This window comes from Leiobunum rupestre, chromosome 5, assembly GCF_980474605.1.
Source record: "Leiobunum rupestre chromosome 5, qqLeiRupe1.1.hap1, whole genome shotgun sequence".
In the NCBI taxonomy this organism is placed as follows: Eukaryota; Metazoa; Arthropoda; class Arachnida; order Opiliones; family Sclerosomatidae; genus Leiobunum; species Leiobunum rupestre.
In genome coordinates this window covers 73,348,624-73,368,521 of record NC_143388.1, presented here as the reverse complement: position 1 = coordinate 73,368,521, position 19,898 = coordinate 73,348,624, and the positions used below count along the sequence as shown (strand labels likewise).

At 37.2% G+C, this 19,898-nt stretch overlaps 3 protein-coding genes across 3 annotated transcripts; all 3 read left to right on the top strand.

Moving 5' to 3' along the window:
- The first annotated feature begins 444 nt into the window (after window positions 1-444).
- LOC149945831 (uncharacterized) lies at window positions 445-1,464 on the top strand. The gene has a single exon (XM_090176737.1). The coding sequence runs from the start codon at window positions 445-447 to the stop codon at window positions 1,462-1,464; it is 1,020 nt and encodes a 339-aa protein (XP_090032863.1).
- A 3,415-nt stretch (window positions 1,465-4,879) lies between these two features.
- Window positions 4,880-5,302, top strand: LOC149945830 (uncharacterized). The gene has a single exon (XM_090176736.1). The coding sequence runs from the start codon at window positions 4,880-4,882 to the stop codon at window positions 5,300-5,302; it is 423 nt and encodes a 140-aa protein (XP_090032862.1).
- A 664-nt stretch (window positions 5,303-5,966) lies between these two features.
- LOC149945829 (baculoviral IAP repeat-containing protein 3-like) lies at window positions 5,967-7,253 on the top strand. Its single transcript, XM_090176735.1, has 3 exons — window positions 5,967-6,321; window positions 6,364-6,500; window positions 6,732-7,253. The coding sequence occupies exons 1-3, from the start codon at window positions 5,967-5,969 to the stop codon at window positions 7,251-7,253; spliced, it is 1,014 nt and encodes a 337-aa protein (XP_090032861.1).
- The last annotated feature ends 12,645 nt before the right edge of the window (window positions 7,254-19,898 follow it).

The following is a 19,898-nucleotide window of genomic DNA, read 5'->3' as shown; positions in this document are numbered from 1 at the left end:
TACCGTTTTATATTAATGATTTGTTAAATGAAAATATATTAATACCAAATAGCTATAACATAAATTAAACAAACCACAACAACCTAAAATGAATTGGATGTAAACAAAAACGGAGACACAAGAAACTTTCCCGAAAACTTTAAAAACATTTTTGAGAGCAGAAGAATAAACAGACGAAAAAATCAACCAATTACAATCGAGAATCATTTCGATTTGGGCTTGACCAATAACAGAAATCTGCCCGGTCTCCTGTAAAGGAGATGTTATATGCTGACACTCCTGTGGTAGGGGTGTGTTTAGTACTCCTAGGTTTAGACGTGAATTTATGGAAATCTGCGACAGTGACCCTTTCCGCGCCGCCATCACGCTTCCGGGCGTCTGCAATTACGTCTTTAGGAAACGCTTCCTCATTCCTGATACGATAGGGATACTCCCCCGGGGGGGATGAGAAATAGGGACCGACAATCAACCGCGGCCTTTGAATGGCTCGCCTGGGAAGAAAAATGCAGGGGTATAAGAATAGTGTCAGCCATGCGGGGGCGCGAAGCTATGGTCGGTAAATTTAAAGTGGATGGATTAGATGGGAACAACGTTTACATGTTTCAAGGCCGCTATTTCCATGGCTGTCCACGCTGTCAAGTAGTGGGAAGAGACAGACCTCTATGGTCAGATCCCTCACAAACGTTTAACCTCCGATACCAACAAACAGTCAGAGCCGTTGCTCAACTCCGGAAACATAAGAAAAACGTTATAGAGATCTGGGAATGTCATTTTTACGATCTAAGGCGTCAAGCGAAGGATAAGGCTTTTTTCGAAAAAGTACGCGCCAAGTTAATTTCACCCTTGAATCCCCGAGACGCGTTTTCGGAGGGAGAGTTAACGCGACAGTCCTTTACTACAAGGCCAAAGGCGTTTAAGGTCGAAAGGCTTTCACTTTACCCGACTGTCAACCTTCTAGATAAAATACCCGTCGGTCACCCAAAATTTTTATTAGACCCTGATGATTTACGAGATCTCGATTCGCTGGACGGGTTAATTCAGTGCCGCGTTCTCGCCCCTCCTGGACTTTTTCATCCTATCCTCCCCATGCACTGTAATTCGCGACTTCTTTTCGTCTTATGCGGTTCCTGTGCGCGTCTAAGATTTCAAGGAAGGTGTCCTCATTCCGATCCCGAGCGGGCATTCGTGGGGACATTCGTTTCCGACGAACTGAAACTAGCCGTTTCCAGAGGTTACAAAGTGATTGAAATGTACCAAGCTTGGCATTATCAAACAACGCAGTATAACAAGGAGACCAAGGAGGGGGGCTTGTTTTCGGACTACATCAAGACAATGTACAAAATGAAGGCCGAGGCTTCGGGGTTTTTCAGCGGGGATCACTACCCCCGACGAAAAAAAACAAATATGTCTCAGATTTCGAGGACCACGCAGGCGTTAAACTCGATCCCGCGAAGATCACGTTAAACCCTGGTAAACGCGCCGTCGCGAAGTTAATGTTAAATAGTTTTTACGGGAAGTGGGGGCAACGGAATAACCTCGTAAAAACTGAGATCACTAAGGACCGCGAGCAATTCTTTAAACTATTTAACGATCCAAATATCGAAAGGAAAAGTGTCCTGGGGATAAACGATAAGACATTGCTTGTCAAATGGGAACACCTCAATTAAATCGATCCGGCTTTGGCTCATGTAAACGTAGTCTTAGCCTGTTATATCACCACTTTTGCCAGAATGAGGCTCTATAGTCATCTAGAGGCTCTAGGGAATAATATATTATACCACGATACGGACAGCCTAAGTTATAGATCACGTGATTTGAATAAGCTAGTGCAGGAAGGGAGCTTTCTAGGGGACATGACGGACCAATTATCCGAATTTGGTTAAAATTGTCATATTACTGAATTTTGCTCGGGCGGTCCAAAAATTACGCCTTCAGCGTACTCAACCGCAATACTGGTGAAATTAAGGAGGTCGTCAAGGCTAAAGGTCTCAGGCAGAACTATTCCACTAGGTATTCCATCTCTATGGACTCGTTGAAAGGGATGCTTGGAATCGACGTAGACGCGCCCACTCTCGAGAAAGAAATCGAAATTCCCCACCATATTTGGCCGTTAAATGATCATACAGTGGTTACTGTAAATTAAGTTAAAAAATATCGACGAGTTGTCAATAAATTACGCGTTATCGATAATTTCGAAACATTACCGTTCGGATATAAAGAATAATATTTTAAAAAAAATGACTAGTTAAGAATGAGAATGAAAACATTCTAATATTCAGGTATAACCCTCTTATAGAATGCCTGTAAAAGGAATTTTTGATTAATTACCCTTATACGCGGAGCTTCGGTATTAACTGTTTTTTATCCAACATATTCAAAGATAAGTCGTTATGGCTTTAAAACTATTAACCTATAATGAAACTCATATTAGGCGATAAGTCGCCTTAAAATGGCAGCATCAGTATTAAGTAAAGAACAGCGCTAAAATCATATTTTATTTTACCCGAACGGTTTGTTTGTTAAATATCTATGTAGTTTAACTTAGAGGCCTCATTTAATAAACGCATGTTACCGCTGTATGGTCCTTTCTCCGCTCTTCTGAGCGGTAGCGGGAAGTCCGTTTTGATGGCGCGAATTATAAAAAATAAAGATGAAATGATTTCCCCTCCGCCGACAAAAATATTTTGGCATTATAGTGAGCGGCAAACACTCTATGACACTTTAAAAGACTCCGTAGTGTTCCGAGAAGGAGTCCCCAATCTCGATGATTATCCCGGTGAAGAAGGTGAACACATTCTCCTCATCGCCGACGATTTAATGAACGAGAACAATGGTCAAATCGGGGCTTTCTTCACGAAAGGCGTTCACCACCGTAATATAAGCTTCGTATTTAAAACCCAGAACATTTTCCCAAAAACAAAGGATGCGCGCGATTGCTCATTGAACGCGAATTACATTGTTTTGTTTAAGAACCCTCGTGATCAACTTCAACCCGCTATATTATTCCGTCATCTTAGAGGCGCCAATTACCGGTTCGCTATCGAGGCCTATCTCGACGCGACCAAACGTCCTCACGGCTATATTCTTATCGACAACAGGCAGGAGTGCCCCGATGACTTCCGTTTAAGAACGGGTATTTTCCCCGACGAAACCGAAATGGTTTATATCCCTAAGAAAAAAAGTAGGGAGTATAAAGTCAGCGGAGAGCAAGAAGTCCCCAACCAGTTCGAAAATGCCGGCCCTGGTTGCCGGACACAAAGATTTTCTCTCGACGCTAAGTAAATCAAATTTTAAACAATGACGCGCTATTCTCCATCACGCTAAAAAACCCTTAATTGATGCTATTTCTGAATGCTGCGATAATACTTTGAAAGGGAATTTAAAGTTAAACCCTTGTCAGAAACGAAAACTAGCTAAACAAAAGAAATTCATTAGACAGGTAGCCTCTAAAAAAGTAGCCTGGCGTAAGAAGAAATTAATTTTAGTTCAAAAAGGTCACGGGATTCTAAATATTCTCATCCCAACCGTTATTTCAGCCCTCAGTGCGATTTTAGGTCGCTCTTAAGGAAATAAAAAAATGTACGCTCAAAAGTTAGCCCTTGTCCCCCTCGACTCGTTTGGAAATATTAATAATAATAATAATAATAAAAATGTTCTCATCCCACCTCGAGATACCCCTCAATTTTCGTTTCCCCATCCGTTAGGGTCCTCCGTGGGTGAATTAAATAATAGCATGACCGACGTACTCAATTCCAATCTTGACATTAGGGATAAAGTTAAATTATTCGGGCATATGTTCCATCGATATCAAAACATTAAGGATATAGCGACGAAGCCACAAAAATAGAAAAGAAACCGGACAGGACACGGCCTTCTTAAATGTCGTACCGATTCAGTTTAGGGCGAGTGCGAAGGACTTGCGATAAAGTTTCGTGGTCGAGTGAAGGCGATTTGTTTAAAGATCAAACGCGCGTGCCTGGGTCAGACATCGCTGCATTCGTAAGTTACGCCGTTGGGGCTATAAATTGAAAACGAACGCCTCCCCCCACCGGTTGGAACGAGTTCGACGCCTTGTTCACGCCTACGGTATCATTCAAGAAAATCATCCCGCGAGTGAAGAAGAAAAAAATTGTATTTTCGGCGAAACCTAGAAAAGCATCAGTCGTTCGGACACCGCTCGAATTTAAACCCCGGGCCTTATCGAAAGGGGTTATCAATAGAGGCGCGAAAAAAAGGACAACGGGACAACCAATATGGGGAGAGTTTCTAACCCCGAGGCAGTATTGAAAAAAATTATTACGATACAAAACACCCCGCGAGTTTCGACGGATTGGAAAAACTTTATCAGGCCGGGAAACGGTAAAAAAATGGTCAACGAAGCAAGAATCGTATACGTTACATAAGACCGCCTATCGGAAATTTAAAAGGAGCAAGGTTTTTGTGACGAATATAGGCGATCAGTTTCAAATGGACTTAGCGGACATGAGAGACATTTCCCAACACTATTCGGGCTTTAATTACCTACTAGTGTGCATCGATACATTCTCGCGACGCGCGTGGGCAGTCCCTATAAAAAGTAAGAAAGCCGAAGACGTAATCGCCGCGACCGAGAAAATATTCGAGGATCTCACGCCTCTTAAAGTTCAAACCGATAAAGGGGGGAGTTCACGGGGGGAAAATATCAGGATTTCCTTAAAAGAAAAAAAGTTAAATTCTTTACTAGCGAAAACGATACAATCAAAGCGTGTATGGTCGAGCGACTAAATCGTACGCTAAAGTCTAAAATGTATAAATATTTCACCGCTAATAACACTTATCGATACTTGGACGTCCTCCCTGACTTCATAGCTACAATACCACAAAATATTCTACGATAAAAATGGCACCCCTAGACGTGAAACCTGATAATATCCTGAAAGTATTTAAAACAATTTACAAGGAAATTCCCGTGAAAAGCCGGCGTCAACCTAAACTTAAAGTCGGCGAATTTTGTCGTATCAGCAAATACAGAGGGGTCTTTGATAAAGCCTATCCCGGTACTTGGTCAAAGGAAGTCTTTAAAATCACCCGTCTCGTGAATTTAGACCCGCCCCTTTACACGATCGAGGCAATAAAGGGACGTTACTATCAGGAAGAACTGCAATTAGCCGCTAAACCTCGACTATACAAGATCGATAAAATTCTCAAGTCTCGGAAACGCAAAAATCAGGTCGAATACTTTGTCAGTTTCGTAGGATATCCGCCGAACGCGAACTCGTGGGTCAAGGATAAAGATGTATCTGACATTACCTTCAAACGCTAGCATGCGGGTTTACGTCGACAATACGTTGGCCTCCTATACCTCCTATATTAATAATAAGGAAGGTTTGCCGATTGATCCTTTAAGGGAAGCTAGGCATTTATCCAAAGCTGGTTTTTTATACGAATTTCAAAGATTGCGTAAAATGCTTTTCCTGTTCTGGGGAACTAATGAACTGGGATAAGGAAGATAGTCCGTTCGAGAAACATTGGGAAAATTTTCCTCATTGTAAATTTCTTATTTAAGTGCAAGAAGCGGAAATGTAAAGCATTTTATAACCGCTGAGGATATCGTAGAAAAAACAACCAATTGAATTATTCGACTTACCCCGGATCACTATTAATATACGATTCTTTAAACGAAATAGTCGAAGTCTTAGATAAAGGGCAAGGTCTAGTCATGCCCGGGGAATAATAGATTTTATATTTCTCCCGAGGAATTCGAGGGGGGGCGTGTGATAATAGATTTTTTTTAGGGGGTCATTCACCCCTCAGCGCTAGAGAGGGGGATTTACCCCCGCCTCGGTTCTAAGGATCATTCGATCGGTCGCGGACGAAGGAGATAGACACCATTTTTACTCGGCTTCCGTTAAAAAAGATGCATTTTGAGAAAAATAGAATCGCTAGTTTCAGAGGGTTTTTTCTTCACAGGACATAATGATAACGTCATGTGCTTCTCTTGCGAGAGGGTCGACAAGGGATGGTGGCCTAATGACGTCCCGTTGCTGAAACATATCGAGCAGAATCGCTTATGTAAATTCGTAAATGACGAGAATACGGGGAATGTCCCCGTCCTAACACTGCCGAAAGACGATAAAGAGCAGACGGATGAGACGGAGCTAAATTCTATGCGTCATGAGCTCGAGAGAATTCGTTCGTTTAACAAGGGATTCCCGGTTAATATCATAGAAGGTAGATCTTTAGCTCGGGCTGGGTTTTATTATTTGAATTACAAAGATTCTGTTAAATGCTTCGCCTGTGAGGGAGAGCTTATTTCTTGGGAAAAAGGCGATAGTCCTTTCGGTGAGCATAGGAAATATTTCCCCCATAGTAAATTTCTATTAGGGGAAGAATGTGGAAACGTAGCTCATTTTAGAGCTGACGAGGATATTGTAGAAACTAACCAGCCACCTTATTCTTCGACTGCCGAGAAAGCCATAATATACTGTTTTTTAAAAGAGGTGGTTGACATTTTAGAGGGGGTAAACGGAAACGACTGGAGACTAAACATTTTTGCACAATTGGATAATAGGTTTTGGAGGCCGTGGGAATCTCTCTTTTCCCTAACTTTCTCACGGTTTGTGAAATTCCTTCATTCGGGGTCCCCCTCTCTCTCCCCTCTAGTTAGAGATTTCTCCCCGGGATTTTAGTTCGATAGGAATCATTCGATCGCTAGTTTACGAAGGTGTCGGACTAAATTTTTAACTTCCTAGAAAAAAATTAATACCCTGGCGAAACGAGTCGCTAGTTTTAAAAAGTTCCCGGTGGAATATATGGACACTCTCGAACTGGCTCAGGCGGGCTTCTTCTTCATAGGACATAAGGACATCACTATCTATTTCTGGTGCGACGGTCTAGTGCGGGATTGGGAGCTGGGATCTAACCCCTTACATTGCCACACCGCCTTGTTTCCCGAGTGCGATTACGCCAAGCTCGAGTTCGCGAAGCTTCAGGAGACCTACGATGCCCAACTAGGCCCTATCAGGTATGCGGACAAGTGGTTGAAGTCTTTCACCAGTTTCCCGCTAGAGAAGCCGTGCCACATGGAACTCACCAACGCGGGTTTTTTCTACACCAATTTTACGGACTGCGTGAAGTGTTTTTTCTGTGGTGGGGAGATCGGAGATTGGGGTGCGGAAGACGATGCTTTTCTGGAAAACGGGAGACTATTTCCCGATTGCAAATTAACAAAAAACTATTATTGTGGGAACGTCTTTTTAAAAACATTCATCTAAAATTTTACCTCGTTCCCGTAACTTTCTTTTTCAACGATGTAGAAGATCGAACTAACTATTCCTTATTAAATAATTTCCATAATTAATAATATTTTATAGCCTATTTTATTAAAACATGTACAAAAAAGTTTAATAAAAATGATTTAGTATAATATTCGTCTCGTTTTTTTTTTCCAATACATTTTAAGTAAAAAAGATAGGTAAGTGGAGATATCCATAAAATGAGGTGAAGTAATAAAGCGAAGTTAGAGTGCTCTATAATTTTGGTATCTATAAAAAATATTATTATGGATAAGGGAATCATGGATCCTTATCTATATTCCTGTTTATCTATAAAATAGATCTATAATCCTCTTATCTATGGCCAGGCCTATTTCTCTGAGGCTACGCGGCAGTAGCGGACTGGGTCTAAAAATGTGGACTGCCAGGGGTCAAATGGGACCCACCCAAACCAGAGGCGTAGACAGGGGGAGACACCCTCAGAAAAAGTAACATTCCCCCCTGAAATATTGTTTTATGTTAATAATTTTTTCGCTTTAATTATTTTTACTCAATTGTGTGCGATTTACGCTACTGCCGAAAACTAGAAGGATAAATGCTAAAATATTTTTAATTAAATCAAGGAATACCACTGGGCATGCCTCAGGCTGGAATCAAACTAGCGACCTGTGGGTTGCGATCCCGACGCTTCTTCCATTTGGACTACCTAAGCCCACAATAAAGGTGTTTCCTTGTTTCGCGTAAAATATATCCCGATTTTTTATTAAGCTATAGCATTTTATAAATCACCTAGTAGTAACAGTTCCTTTCAATTGGAATACTCTTTAAAACGGCAACTCATAGGTCGCTGGTTCGTCACCATTTATAGCGATATAATGTTTTTAATAATTACAAATACCATATTAAAGGCAATATACAGTCGATACTAAATGTAAACATAATTATACAGATTGTTATTATTAGTTTATATTTTAGACAAATGCTAGCTTTTTAAATAGGTATACGGTGCCGAAATTTTACTTATATTCCACTATATTTTGATAAATCGTGGGAATACACTAGATGACTGTGCGAATCTGTCAATAATTGCTTTTACATCCAATTCATCTAACAATTACAAATACTCGGGCTTAGCCAAACTTTTAAAAATGTGTTAAAAATGGTTAAAATTGTTTTGAAACTGAATCCACGCTGAACCGCCAGCGCCTCGGCACCCCGACGATGTCATTTGAACTTTTTTTAAAATAAAATATTAAGTTTTAGTTTTATTCAGTAAAAATAGAAATTAATATTGAAAGTTTTGGAACTTCTATTATACTTTGAAGCTACTATAATGTTGACATATTGTTGAAGGTTTAAGGTGTCCCACTGACCAAATTTATCATGGGGCCAACCTGCCATCGGGCAGGCCCAGACTATGGCCAGTCCGTCACTGCCACGCGGTACTTTATCTCGACTTACTCGAATTCGTTTTTTAGTATTTTCGGAAGAGTATTTCATATTTCATTTATATTATAAATATTAAGAAAAGAATCAATATAGTTTCAAAGTTATTGATTGTTTTCATTTTGAAAAAACATGCCGTAAAACTGTTATTAAATTTAAATAAGCTTAATGTTTTTTTTTTCAAATAATTTATTCTTAGAACTAGCGTATTGACGTGGTCTCTTTCGGGGCCCCCTGACCCTCGGGGGCCCCTAGGCAAGTGCCTAGTGTGACTAATTCTTAATTCGGCACTGCGGCTTCAGAACTGGTTCTGGAACCGACCTAGCTATCGCCAAGATTTACAAAGAAATACTAAACGCCCTTGACAAGGGTTTATATTGCATTGGTCTCTTCTTAGATTTAGAGAAAGAATTTGACAGTGTTCCTCACACACGGTTAATCCAGAAATTAGATAAAACGAAAAATTATGAATAATTAAACTATTTTTTAAATTGAGTTCAATAACTGTGATTTCACACAATTTTATCATTTCCTTAGTTAAATAAATAAATAAAATAATCAGCTAGGCTAATTTCAATTAGTGCAATTGAATTATAATTATGATTAAATTCAATTTGTACTCCCAACTATATTTCCCACACTAATTCCATATTAACACTGATTTACAGTGTATTTCATTTGGTCAACCACGACAATCCTTGAAATAAGTAAAACCTTTATCCCACCACCCAATAATTCTATTTTGGTACCTGGCTGTTTCAATTTTAAATCCCAACTTTATTTCTCCCACTGACTTCATATTAACACTGGAATGCAATGTATTACAGTTGATCAGCCACGACAATCCTTGAAATGGTAATTTTTTTATCCAACCACCCCACTGCTTCAATTTTGGTACCTGGCCATTTCAATTTCAACTCCCAAGTTTATTTATTCACCCCACTGACTTTATAATAACAGTAGTATTCAGTTTCTTCCACGACAATCCTTGAAATGGTAAATTTCTATCCAACCACCCACTGGTTCAATTTCAACTACCAACTTTATTTATTTCCCCAACTGACTTCATATTAACACTGGTATACAGTGTGTCAGAATTTATAGCCCGGTGTACCTAGTAACAGAGACCATACCACCGGAGGCCTATCATCATAGTGCCCTACGCCAGCGTCCCCAAGCCCGGACAGGTGACAAAACCAGCATGGGTAGCAGAAACCCACTACTGACTAAACAAAGACTGGGGTTCAGACCCGTCTCCCGAAAATGCTTTGTGTTTTTAGTACTGATCAAATTTTTCTTTGAGCCTAAAGTATAATACATTGCTTAATCTGCGGCTTACGTCTAAATCAACACCAACTTTACACCATAGCTCAGTCTTACTACCGCAGTTATGAAATTTTATATTTCTTTCGTACCTATAGTCAAAGGCCTTAATAAATCGGAATAACTTTCTTGGAAATGTTTAAAAAGAAGTTTTCGTTTTATTTTGATTATATATATATATATTTCATTTAAAAGAAAAAACATGGATAAGTACAATAGGCTTTATCTAACGGTAAAATTATTTTGATTCCATAGCAAAAAGCAATGCCTCTGCATGCTTGTTCGGGGAAAACGGCAGTTTTAAGTCTATATTTGATGTTAATTGACAATCTAATTTATTAGGTTATATTCTCACTTTTCAATAGTTATCCGCTAATTTTATTGAATAGGTTTTTGATGACATAGTGATACGAGGCATAGTCTTCGTTTTCTAAGCGTATAAAGATTGGATTTCTTTTCAAATTAAACGAAATAGGAAATTCCACGTTTCTAAAGCAAATTAACTGCACGTAATCTGTGTAATACCAGATTATCTTGGTCACGTGGTTCCAAAAGTCACGAATTGGAGGTTCCGTTCAAAGATCCTTACTAGGATTAATATGCAACCTTTTTCACTTTGCACTATTTGCCTTATATATTCGTGGAGTTTATTACGTGGTTTTCAAGTAGGATATTTCATAAGTAATCACCACGGGCCAAGAAGAAAAAGAGTCTTTTATTGATTATTTTTAATGACATGTTTCTGTGTTAAAATATATAACAACACTAAATCCAATAACCTTTCGTAGTTACATGTTTGTATTTGTAAATATATAAATTCTATGACGTTTTAACGAATTGAAGATGTCGAACATATATATCTAAATATATATTATTTGATTATATCCCAAAATAAAGAACTGAAAAGGAAATCTAGCTAGTGTTATATTTAATTAATTAATAAATAACTAAATCAACTAGTTGTTTCGTTAAAACTATAAGTTTAGGCTTAACGCTATTTTTAAGTAAATAATTTATTTTGGTTAAAAGTGGTCGAAATTTTGAAGATCCCCTTCAGAAATGAGTTTATATAGCCGTAAATAACTACAATTTTTACATCCTTCTCATTTTACCTGAAACGTAACCGGTATATTTTAATTATATTTCTTTGTCACAAAATGTTTATCACCAACATTTTAAGTTTAAAATGCGGAGACAATATTACTTAAGTAGTGTGTGTGTGTGACAGTATATACAATTTTTTATTTAAACGGAATGACTACGCTGAAATAACCTTTCAGTTTGCTTCTAACCTCCCTGTCATTCGAAGAATAAGGTGCTCCACCTTCATAAATCAAATTCACGAGGTGTCTCAATGGTTACCTAAGACGCATTATTTCAAAAGGCAAGAAATTTGCTTTAATGCTTTTTAACAAAAGTTAGGCTTGATAAAACTCAAAGGTTCTATAAGATTGCATTGATTCACTGCAAGGAATTTAATTCTTTACACTAAAGGATTAGCACTATGTAGTTATAATAAATGATAATTATAATCAGCTAGGCTAAAACTCTAGGCTCCACCTTAAGCCCAAGTCGTCTTGCGACTTATAATGCATTAAACATGTTACCTGAAAAAGCTGGTATCTCAGCACAAAGATAAAAAAATCTATCCGTTTTTAACGTTGAAGCTTTTTGATTAATTACTTAAGCAATAAAGTCGGCTAAGTTTGACAAAATGATTATTGTAATCATTTTTTTAGTCCCAAATATTTTTTATTTTGGAAATGTCAGTCTGGGGTTTTAAAAGTGAGAAAACAAATAGAACGACATAAAATTTGACGTCTGACATTAGGACAAAAATAAAGTGACAGTTTAATAAACATTTTTCGAAATTATATTTGCTTTGCATAAACAACACTTTGGCCATCTTTAACTGCTATACTAATCAAATGTAAACTCTGATTTTCGAATTAAGAGCATTTGTAGAATGACTTCTCTGCAGTTTCGTCCTATAGAAAAATATCCTTTTAGTGATATCATTACAATTGTAAGAATGGAAATCTTTTCCAATAAATAATACGTTTAACAATTTAATATAATAAATACATCTACCATTCCTTTTGAAAAAGTCAATAAATCAACATTGATGATTCTCAAATATTTTAATCAAGTTTTTATTCCGAGTGGTTTATACAAAGATGTAAGTGTTAAATTAAATATTGTTCTTTCATCACATTAAGAAAACGATCTTTATTAATGTTTTTATAAAATTACACGATAACCTTTTAGAAAAACACTGAAAATTGCGTTTTGTGTGTTTGTAATCCATTTTGTAGGCGCTTAAATCAAATTAAAATACAATTGTCTTGCTTTTTAAAACGAAACTTCAATATACATTCTGATTAAAAACTTTTGAAATCTTTTCGATGCACATCTACTTATAGAAATTATTTAATGCTTTCAATCAATCATTTATTTGTAATTAATTTTCTTTGCGATACAGATTACATTATAGTTCTTATTCAATTAATCCTAAATCCTAACGTGGAAAAACAGAGCAAAGTTTAGGAAGATAATAATAATCAGCTAGGTTAATACCCAAGGCCCAAGTCCTCTAGTGACTTATAATGCCATTAAACAGGTGGCCGGGTTACAAAGCGTAGGAGGGAGGTGGCAAGCCCTTTATGCCAACAGCTCCCTACACTAACTATTACCTCTATCTGGTGTCAGACACTAGTACTAAAAATTCAAAGGGTTTCCTTTTCAAAATACAAATTTTTCAAAACTAATTTAGCTTTTTTATTGAGTTAAACATCTAAATAAACATCACTTATAAGGGTCCATACGTAATACACGTGCATTTTATGTATTTAAATGAAATAAAATTGACGTTTACTACTATTTTGGTCGGTAACTTTCCCAAATTTGGTTAGATATTTAGGAATAGAACGTTACGAGATGGCTGCCTTGTTGTTTGAAATAGCACGCCGTAGTCCTACGAGAGTAAGTGATATTTTTCAAACACGTGCGGTTATTGACTTTGAGCATTATGGAAATATATAACCTTAGTTTCGTGGGTAGGGTCAGCGTCACATTGATTTCGAAAGCACTGTGAAGAAAATCAGTTTTCTGATTAACATCATGCATAATTAAAGTATACATAAGTTTTAATGGATTTTCAATCAGCTACTTGTTAGTAGCATTTGCTGCGACACAGTCACCACGAGTGTATGCATCAAAATTACCAAGCGCAAGGCAAGCTTACGCTAACCGAAACTACGGAGAGTAGATTGTAGATTACCAGAACATGACACTAAAGGTCCAAATTCAACTATTTCGAAAAAATTAAAGCTTATTCTCTACCTAAAAAGTAGTATTAAGTGAATGATTAGGTCGTTCCTAGGTAAAGTACCAAAGGTTTATTTTATTTTGTTGTGTTTATTCGCTAAACATTGGTCAACGATTTCCTTACCTTTCGATGACGCTTTGCTAATTTCTCTGGCACCTAGTTTTAAAAAATTGTTAAAAACATTTAGATAATTCAACAAAATTTCACTAAAAAGTGTCCCCCGGTATACTTATTTCACCATAACAATTTAAAATTTCTAATTATAATAGTTTTTGAAATAAATCGCTTGTCCGAACGAAAAAATAACACTTTGTATTAAATTGTCCACATATATCCTGGCCATCCTAAAAATAGTGTCAAAGAATGTTCGAAAAAACAACAAGGCCATTTCAAAATTCAATTGTTACCAGTATCTATCGCCAACTTCAATCAGCGCCTAATATTAAGGCGCTAATTGACATCCATTTGAAATCCCAAAATTTTGTACTTCATTTTTCATTAAGCTTTCAATTAAACATATTTCGCAGCTCAATTGAATTCGTTAGTTATACAGGGTCTTTTTTTTTGCTCGGAAAAGTGTTTTTTTTCAAAAACTATTTATAGTACCGATTTCAAATTTGGAAAGTCAATTCTCTATACCGGGGGACATCAGTTTGAGAAATTTGAGCGTTTTCGGTAATGTTTTTCACCAATTTTGAAAAATTATTTTTCGACCACTAGGTGCGAGATAAAAAATTTCTATTATAAAGTTGTAGGCCGTCATCGAAAACCCTTAAAAATTGTTCACTCGACGAAAAACAATTTATTTATCAGTGAAAATTCGAGCTTGAAAAATTTACAAGTTGGTGAAGCCAAATTACGATTGTTTGAAACGATAATTGAAACCGAATTACCTAATCCAGTTGAAACTTTGGTTAAATAAACGACCGGATTTAAAAAACACGAGGCTATAGGTCAATCCTAAACATGCATTGGGTATTTAAAGGAAAACTTTGGGAGATTATTATCAGTGTTTGATAATATTTCGAACAATGCCTCGTTATTCAGTAGCAGAGCGTACCGAGATAGTTGCCATTTACTATGGAGAAGCAGCGCAAAACCTTAGAAGAGTGACTGAAATCTTCGCAGAAAGACATCCAAATGGAGCACCATCTGTAAATACAGTAAGACGAGCAATTCACGATTTCAATCAATTTGGTAACTTGCAACCTAGGTTTCGCGGATTGGGTCAACCGGATTTAGACTTCGAGAACAATGTACTCGCGTACTTTGTGGCATATCCTCGTCACAGTTGCGCTTACGCCGCTGCTGGTTTGGGTTGTTCTGCAAATCGTGTGTGGAAAATTCTTCGTAAGAATCGCTATCACCCATACAGAGCTACGCTCCACCAAGGACTAATTGACGGAGACCATCAAAGACGTTAAGAATTTAGCAACTGGTTACTAAATGCTGTCCAAGAAGATAGACAATTTTTGCGCCATGTTTTGTTCTCCGACGAAGCGTCATTTTCTAGAGATGGGCCCTTTAATCATCAAAACAGCCATCTTTGGTCTGACATCAACCCACATTGGGGTTTTGAATATCATCACCAGGTTCAATTTGAACGGGTCAATGTTTGGGTTGGACTTGTTGGAAACCGTTTGATTGGTCCCTTTTTCCTGCCGACGAACCTCAACGGCCAAAGGTATTTACATTTTCTACAGAACGAACTGAGTGACGCAATCGACGACCTTCCATTGGCTGAAAGACGTCAGTTGTGGTTTCAGCAAGATGGCGCCCCTCCGCATTTTTCCCGGCAAGTAACTGAGCACGTCAACAACGAGTTTCCTGAAAGGTGGATAGGGAGAAATGGTCCAGTGCATTGGCCAGCAAGGTCACCTGACCTAACACCGCTGGATTATTTTCTCTGGGGATTCGTTAAAGCAAAGGTATACGCCACGCCCATTGAAACTAGGGAGGAACTCATTAGACGAATAATCAGTGCTTGCCGAGACGTCACACCAGAAATGGTAGAGAAAGCGTTTGAGAACTTAATTGTCCGCGCACAAACCTGTGTTGCAGCCAATGGTGATATTATTGAAAATGTTTTGTAAAAATTTATGTGAATAAAATATCTGCATTTAAAAACCAAACGTGTACATTTTTTCAAGTGTGAAAACTCTACTATGTTTGTATTAGACTTGTTCCCTTTTCAATTATCGTTTCAAACAATCGTAATTTGGCTTCACCAACTTGTAAATTTTTCAAGCTCGAATTTTCACTGATAAATAAGTTGTTTTTCGTCGAGTGAACAATTTTTAAGGGTTTTCGATGACGGCCTACAACTTTATAATAGAAATTTTTTATCTCGCACCTAGTGGTCGAAAAATAATTTTTCAAAATTGTTGAAAAACATTACCGAAAACGCTCAAATTTCTCAAACTGATGTCCCCCGGTATAGAGAATTGACCTTCCAAATTTGAAATCGGTACTATAAATAGTTTTTGAAAAAAAAACACTTTTCCGAGCAAAAAAAAAAGACCCTGTATAGCAAAGGATGATAAAATACGCGAATAAGTAGATTAGTCCATTATGAAAAGGGTCAAAAAAGCTAAATCCTAAACAAATTTGAAGAAATTAATATTGAACTTATGTACTAATCCGCTAACCTTATCAACCTTTGCAATGCAGTCCGTAGGTGGTTTCTTTTAACTTAGTTTTACAGCAAGCTTTGTACATTCATAAATCCCACCGTAAACCGGCAATTTTCCAGAAATGCGTCACAATATATTTGTGTTATCTCATCTATCCTCTTTCCTTTCTAAGCTTGAAACTAAATTTATATAACCTAATTACCCTTCATTCTCTGGCCAGCACTAACGACGTAAGTGTATTTAAAAAAAAAGAGATGATAATTATTATTGTTATATACGTAATAACTCAACTAAACTTTATATTTTTTTATGTTTGTAGAGAGGGATTGTGGCTAGCGTAACCTTAAATGACTTCACATTTGACATGGCGCCAAATAGTAGACTAGCGCAATTCGTTCTCAGAAATATTCCAAATGTTATGTGAGTTATATTTACCCTTAAAAATTATTTCTGAAGCAAGAGGCAGCTCAGGTGTGATGCTTCAAAAATGTATTTATCCCGAAAGCGCGATACAATTTCTTTGCCAAAGGAAGGTATTTTCATCTTTCACCGCAAGTGTCTACTCTGCAGTAGATCAGAGGTATGATAGTCATGTTGTTGGATCCTGATTTGGAATAAAGGGCTAATATTTTAGAAAAAATTCAAAAACAGTAGTCTATTTTGAGCGTAAATAAAGAAAACTGTTTTAATTTCTACCCTGGTAGCAAAATCTCGTTAACAAACCGTTTGCGAATCGTTGAAACTTTGATGATAGATAAACGCTATGAAATGGTAAGAAACCCAATTATAAACGATACATGATTAACGTTCATTTAACGTCAATGTGAAAAGCTTATCAATCTATTTAACGACGCCAAATGAATCAACTATGAACGTTGATATTAAAAGTTTATAAAATTATTAAACAATGTCAAATGAACGTTTTATTAACTTACTTCTTAGCTATACACAGGGCCATAGCGTGAAATTTTGTTCCGTGGTATTAGTGTACAGCAGGGTCATTCCATGACAAATCAACAATTTTTTTTTTAATTTCTCCACGCTACGCTTTTAGATTTCTCAAAAATTTGTTTATAGGGTAATTTTGGGCCAAAAATCCGATGTACAAATTATTTTTTAATGAATTATTAACGGTTTTGGAGATATTTGATACCAAATTTGACCAATAATGAAAAAAGTGACCATGGCCTCTAAATCTAAAATTCATATCTTTTGATGTTATACTCCGATTTAACCACAAAAAAATTGTTAAGACATTTTGGCGCTCTTTTCCAATACATTCTATTGAACCGTTAGTTACGAAAATTCAGATTGAATCATTTGACCCTTGACCATTTCTTGTTACTCAATTTTTAAAAATATTTTATTTAATGTTTTCGAATTCCCCATCCGGGATTTACTAGAAAATGTTGAAACCCCAATATATAATTATTGGTTTTCTAGGAAAAAAATCTTTTTACAGCACCAATTGACCAAGTAAAGCCGCAGCGCTTTCGTCCTACGGGACGAATAACGGACGCCCCATTTTAGTCCTGGTAGAACCAATTTCGTGACATCCGATATTCAGCCCAATTGACGTCGCATGGATCTCCACTATTCGTCCGAAAGGTTTCGTCCATCAATGCTATCTAGAGGTGCTTTTATCAGCAATTAATTTTAATGTTTTCACCTGTATTTGTATTTGAGCGGATAATGATCAATGAACCACAAAATATTAATTTTATTAAGAATATTATTATTTAAATTTACGAGTTTTTTAACGTGAATTAATGAAATTACGTGTTAAATCAAAACTACTTAATTATTTAATTAATTTTATCTGTTCTTAATTTTTATTTCCACTATTTTCATTTGATGAATTATTTCTACAATCACAGCCAATTACTGCGAAAAAGCTGATCTAAGTTGGCCGCGCTAAAGTCCTTTTAAAAAATCTGGTAGCCCAGTTTGTAGTTTCTTTTGTACGACGCCATTACTCGATCGTTTGGAATCGGTCACCATGAAGTCCATAATGCGTTCTACTTAAACGTTAAAGATTATAACATAGTAATCTCTAGTATCGCTGATAATATATCATAAGAGTAAGTATTTTATTAAAAAACTGTTTGATTTGTTAATGATTTTAACTCGATTTTTTTAGGTAGGAAGAAAATATGTTTGATCAAAGTCTATTCATTGAATGTTAGGGAAGGTTCGCTGTTTTTAAAGTTCATTTTGAACCTGTACATGTTTCAATTTAACTTTTTAAGTTTATTATTCAATACTCTCACTGAACGGTTCGCTTAAAGCTTTATTTTATACTGTGATAATTTATATAGTTAAATTGTAATTCCAAAAGTAAGATTTGGATAGATATTAAAATTAATCTTCGAGAAACAGTAATTTCTAGAGTACTTTTTTCTTTCGATAGTCTTAATTTTTTTTAAGGAATAGTATTAAATGGCTTAGTTTTATTTTGATTCAGATTTAAAAATTAATTTTTTTTACATTTGTGTAAGGAAGGTTATTTAATTTTTTAGTTCGAAATTTATTTTGTAATTTATATGTTAACTGCTAATACTTGCAGAGTTCGTGTTATTACAATCAAATTGTACACTTGTTGCTGGATAGAAAGACATCCAGGGTACGACCGCAGTAATCGCCGTTGGACGTCCGAAAACTCGTCCCCGGGACGTACTACGGCTATAATCAAACCGGACATTTGGACGTCCTTTAACGTCCAACCGACGTCAACCCCGGATTTTGGGATGTCCTACGGACGAAGGCAAGATCCGAGTGTGACGTCTATCGGATGTCCATAGGACGTGTTTGTGTTTGCTGGGTTGATCTTGCACTTAGTTAATTGGAATAAAATATTGAATAGTAAATGTCTATCCTGAAGGTTGGGGAAATTGGAGCCTTGGGAAAAGATGTTTTTGATTAATGTTTTTTTGGCGTCGTTTTAGAATACCTTTTCTTACCTAAGTGAAAGGGCAATATTAGACCTTGACTGACGGCTCTGACTGTTTTTATTTCAGTGCTAGCCCCACGCAGGCGGGGACCGAAATTATGCGATCAAGATTGGGACATGAGAGCCGCCGCCCCCATTGGCAAGGATTAGCGAACTGCGGAGCGAGGGCTGGCCGATCGAGGCGGGTACGGGAAATATGCGGACAGCTCCAGCTCGCTATTTTGGTTGAGATTCGTTGAACTATCTTTCCGTAAGGATCCACGAGTAGTTTTAATAGTATTTTACTGTGTTCGCGAATTGCGAAACGAGGGCAGGCGGATCGAGGCGGGTACGGAAAATATGCGGACAGCTCCAGCTCGCTATTTTGGTTGAGATTCGTTGAACTATCTTTCCGTAAGGATCCGCGAGTAGCTTTATAGTATTTAACTGTGTTCGCGAATTGCTTAGCGAGGGCAGGCGGATCGAGGCGGGTACGGAAAATATGCGGACAGCTCCAGCTCGCTATTTTGGTTCAGATTCGTTAGACTATCTTTCCGCGAGTAGCTTTTATATTATTTTAACGTACGCAATCTGCGGGGCGAGGGCAGGCGGGTCAAGGCCGATAACGAAACACCTTTCTGAAGATCCGAAAAAAGTAGATAAGGAAAAATATAAAAAAAGAGATAAGGGGGAAGCGTTTAAAGTAACTCTTATAATTTAGATTAATAACCATCTCAGGTATTTTAAATTAGGTGCGATTAGTTGGAAATCAGGCCCTAAGCATTGAGTTAAAATGTTAAACCTCTAGGGCAGACCGTTCTCGAGTTTTTAGGAAACATTACATGCAAATAAATAAATATAAAGTCGAGAGAGTATCCAAACCGGACAGTGTACCGAAATTGTGCAATAGGCCCCCAATCCCCTTCGCATTCCACCAGTGATGGACTGAGTCTTATATTTAAACCAATTATTAAAGAAATTTCTGG

Coding starts and splice junctions, on each gene's coding strand:
- LOC149945831 (XM_090176737.1), top strand. CDS start 445: ATGAGAAATAGGGACCGACAATCAACCGCGGCCTTTGAATGGCTCGCC.
- LOC149945829 (XM_090176735.1), top strand. CDS start 5,967: ATGTGCTTCTCTTGCGAGAGGGTCGACAAGGGATGGTGGCCTAATGAC. Junction 6,322..6,363: donor AAAAGGCGATAGTCCTTTCG/GTGAGCATAGGA, acceptor AATTTCTATTAG/GGGAAGAATGTGGAAACGTA. Junction 6,501..6,731: donor TGGTTGACATTTTAGAGGGG/GTAAACGGAAAC, acceptor TTAACTTCCTAG/AAAAAAATTAATACCCTGGC.
- LOC149945830 (XM_090176736.1), top strand. CDS start 4,880: ATGGCACCCCTAGACGTGAAACCTGATAATATCCTGAAAGTATTTAAA.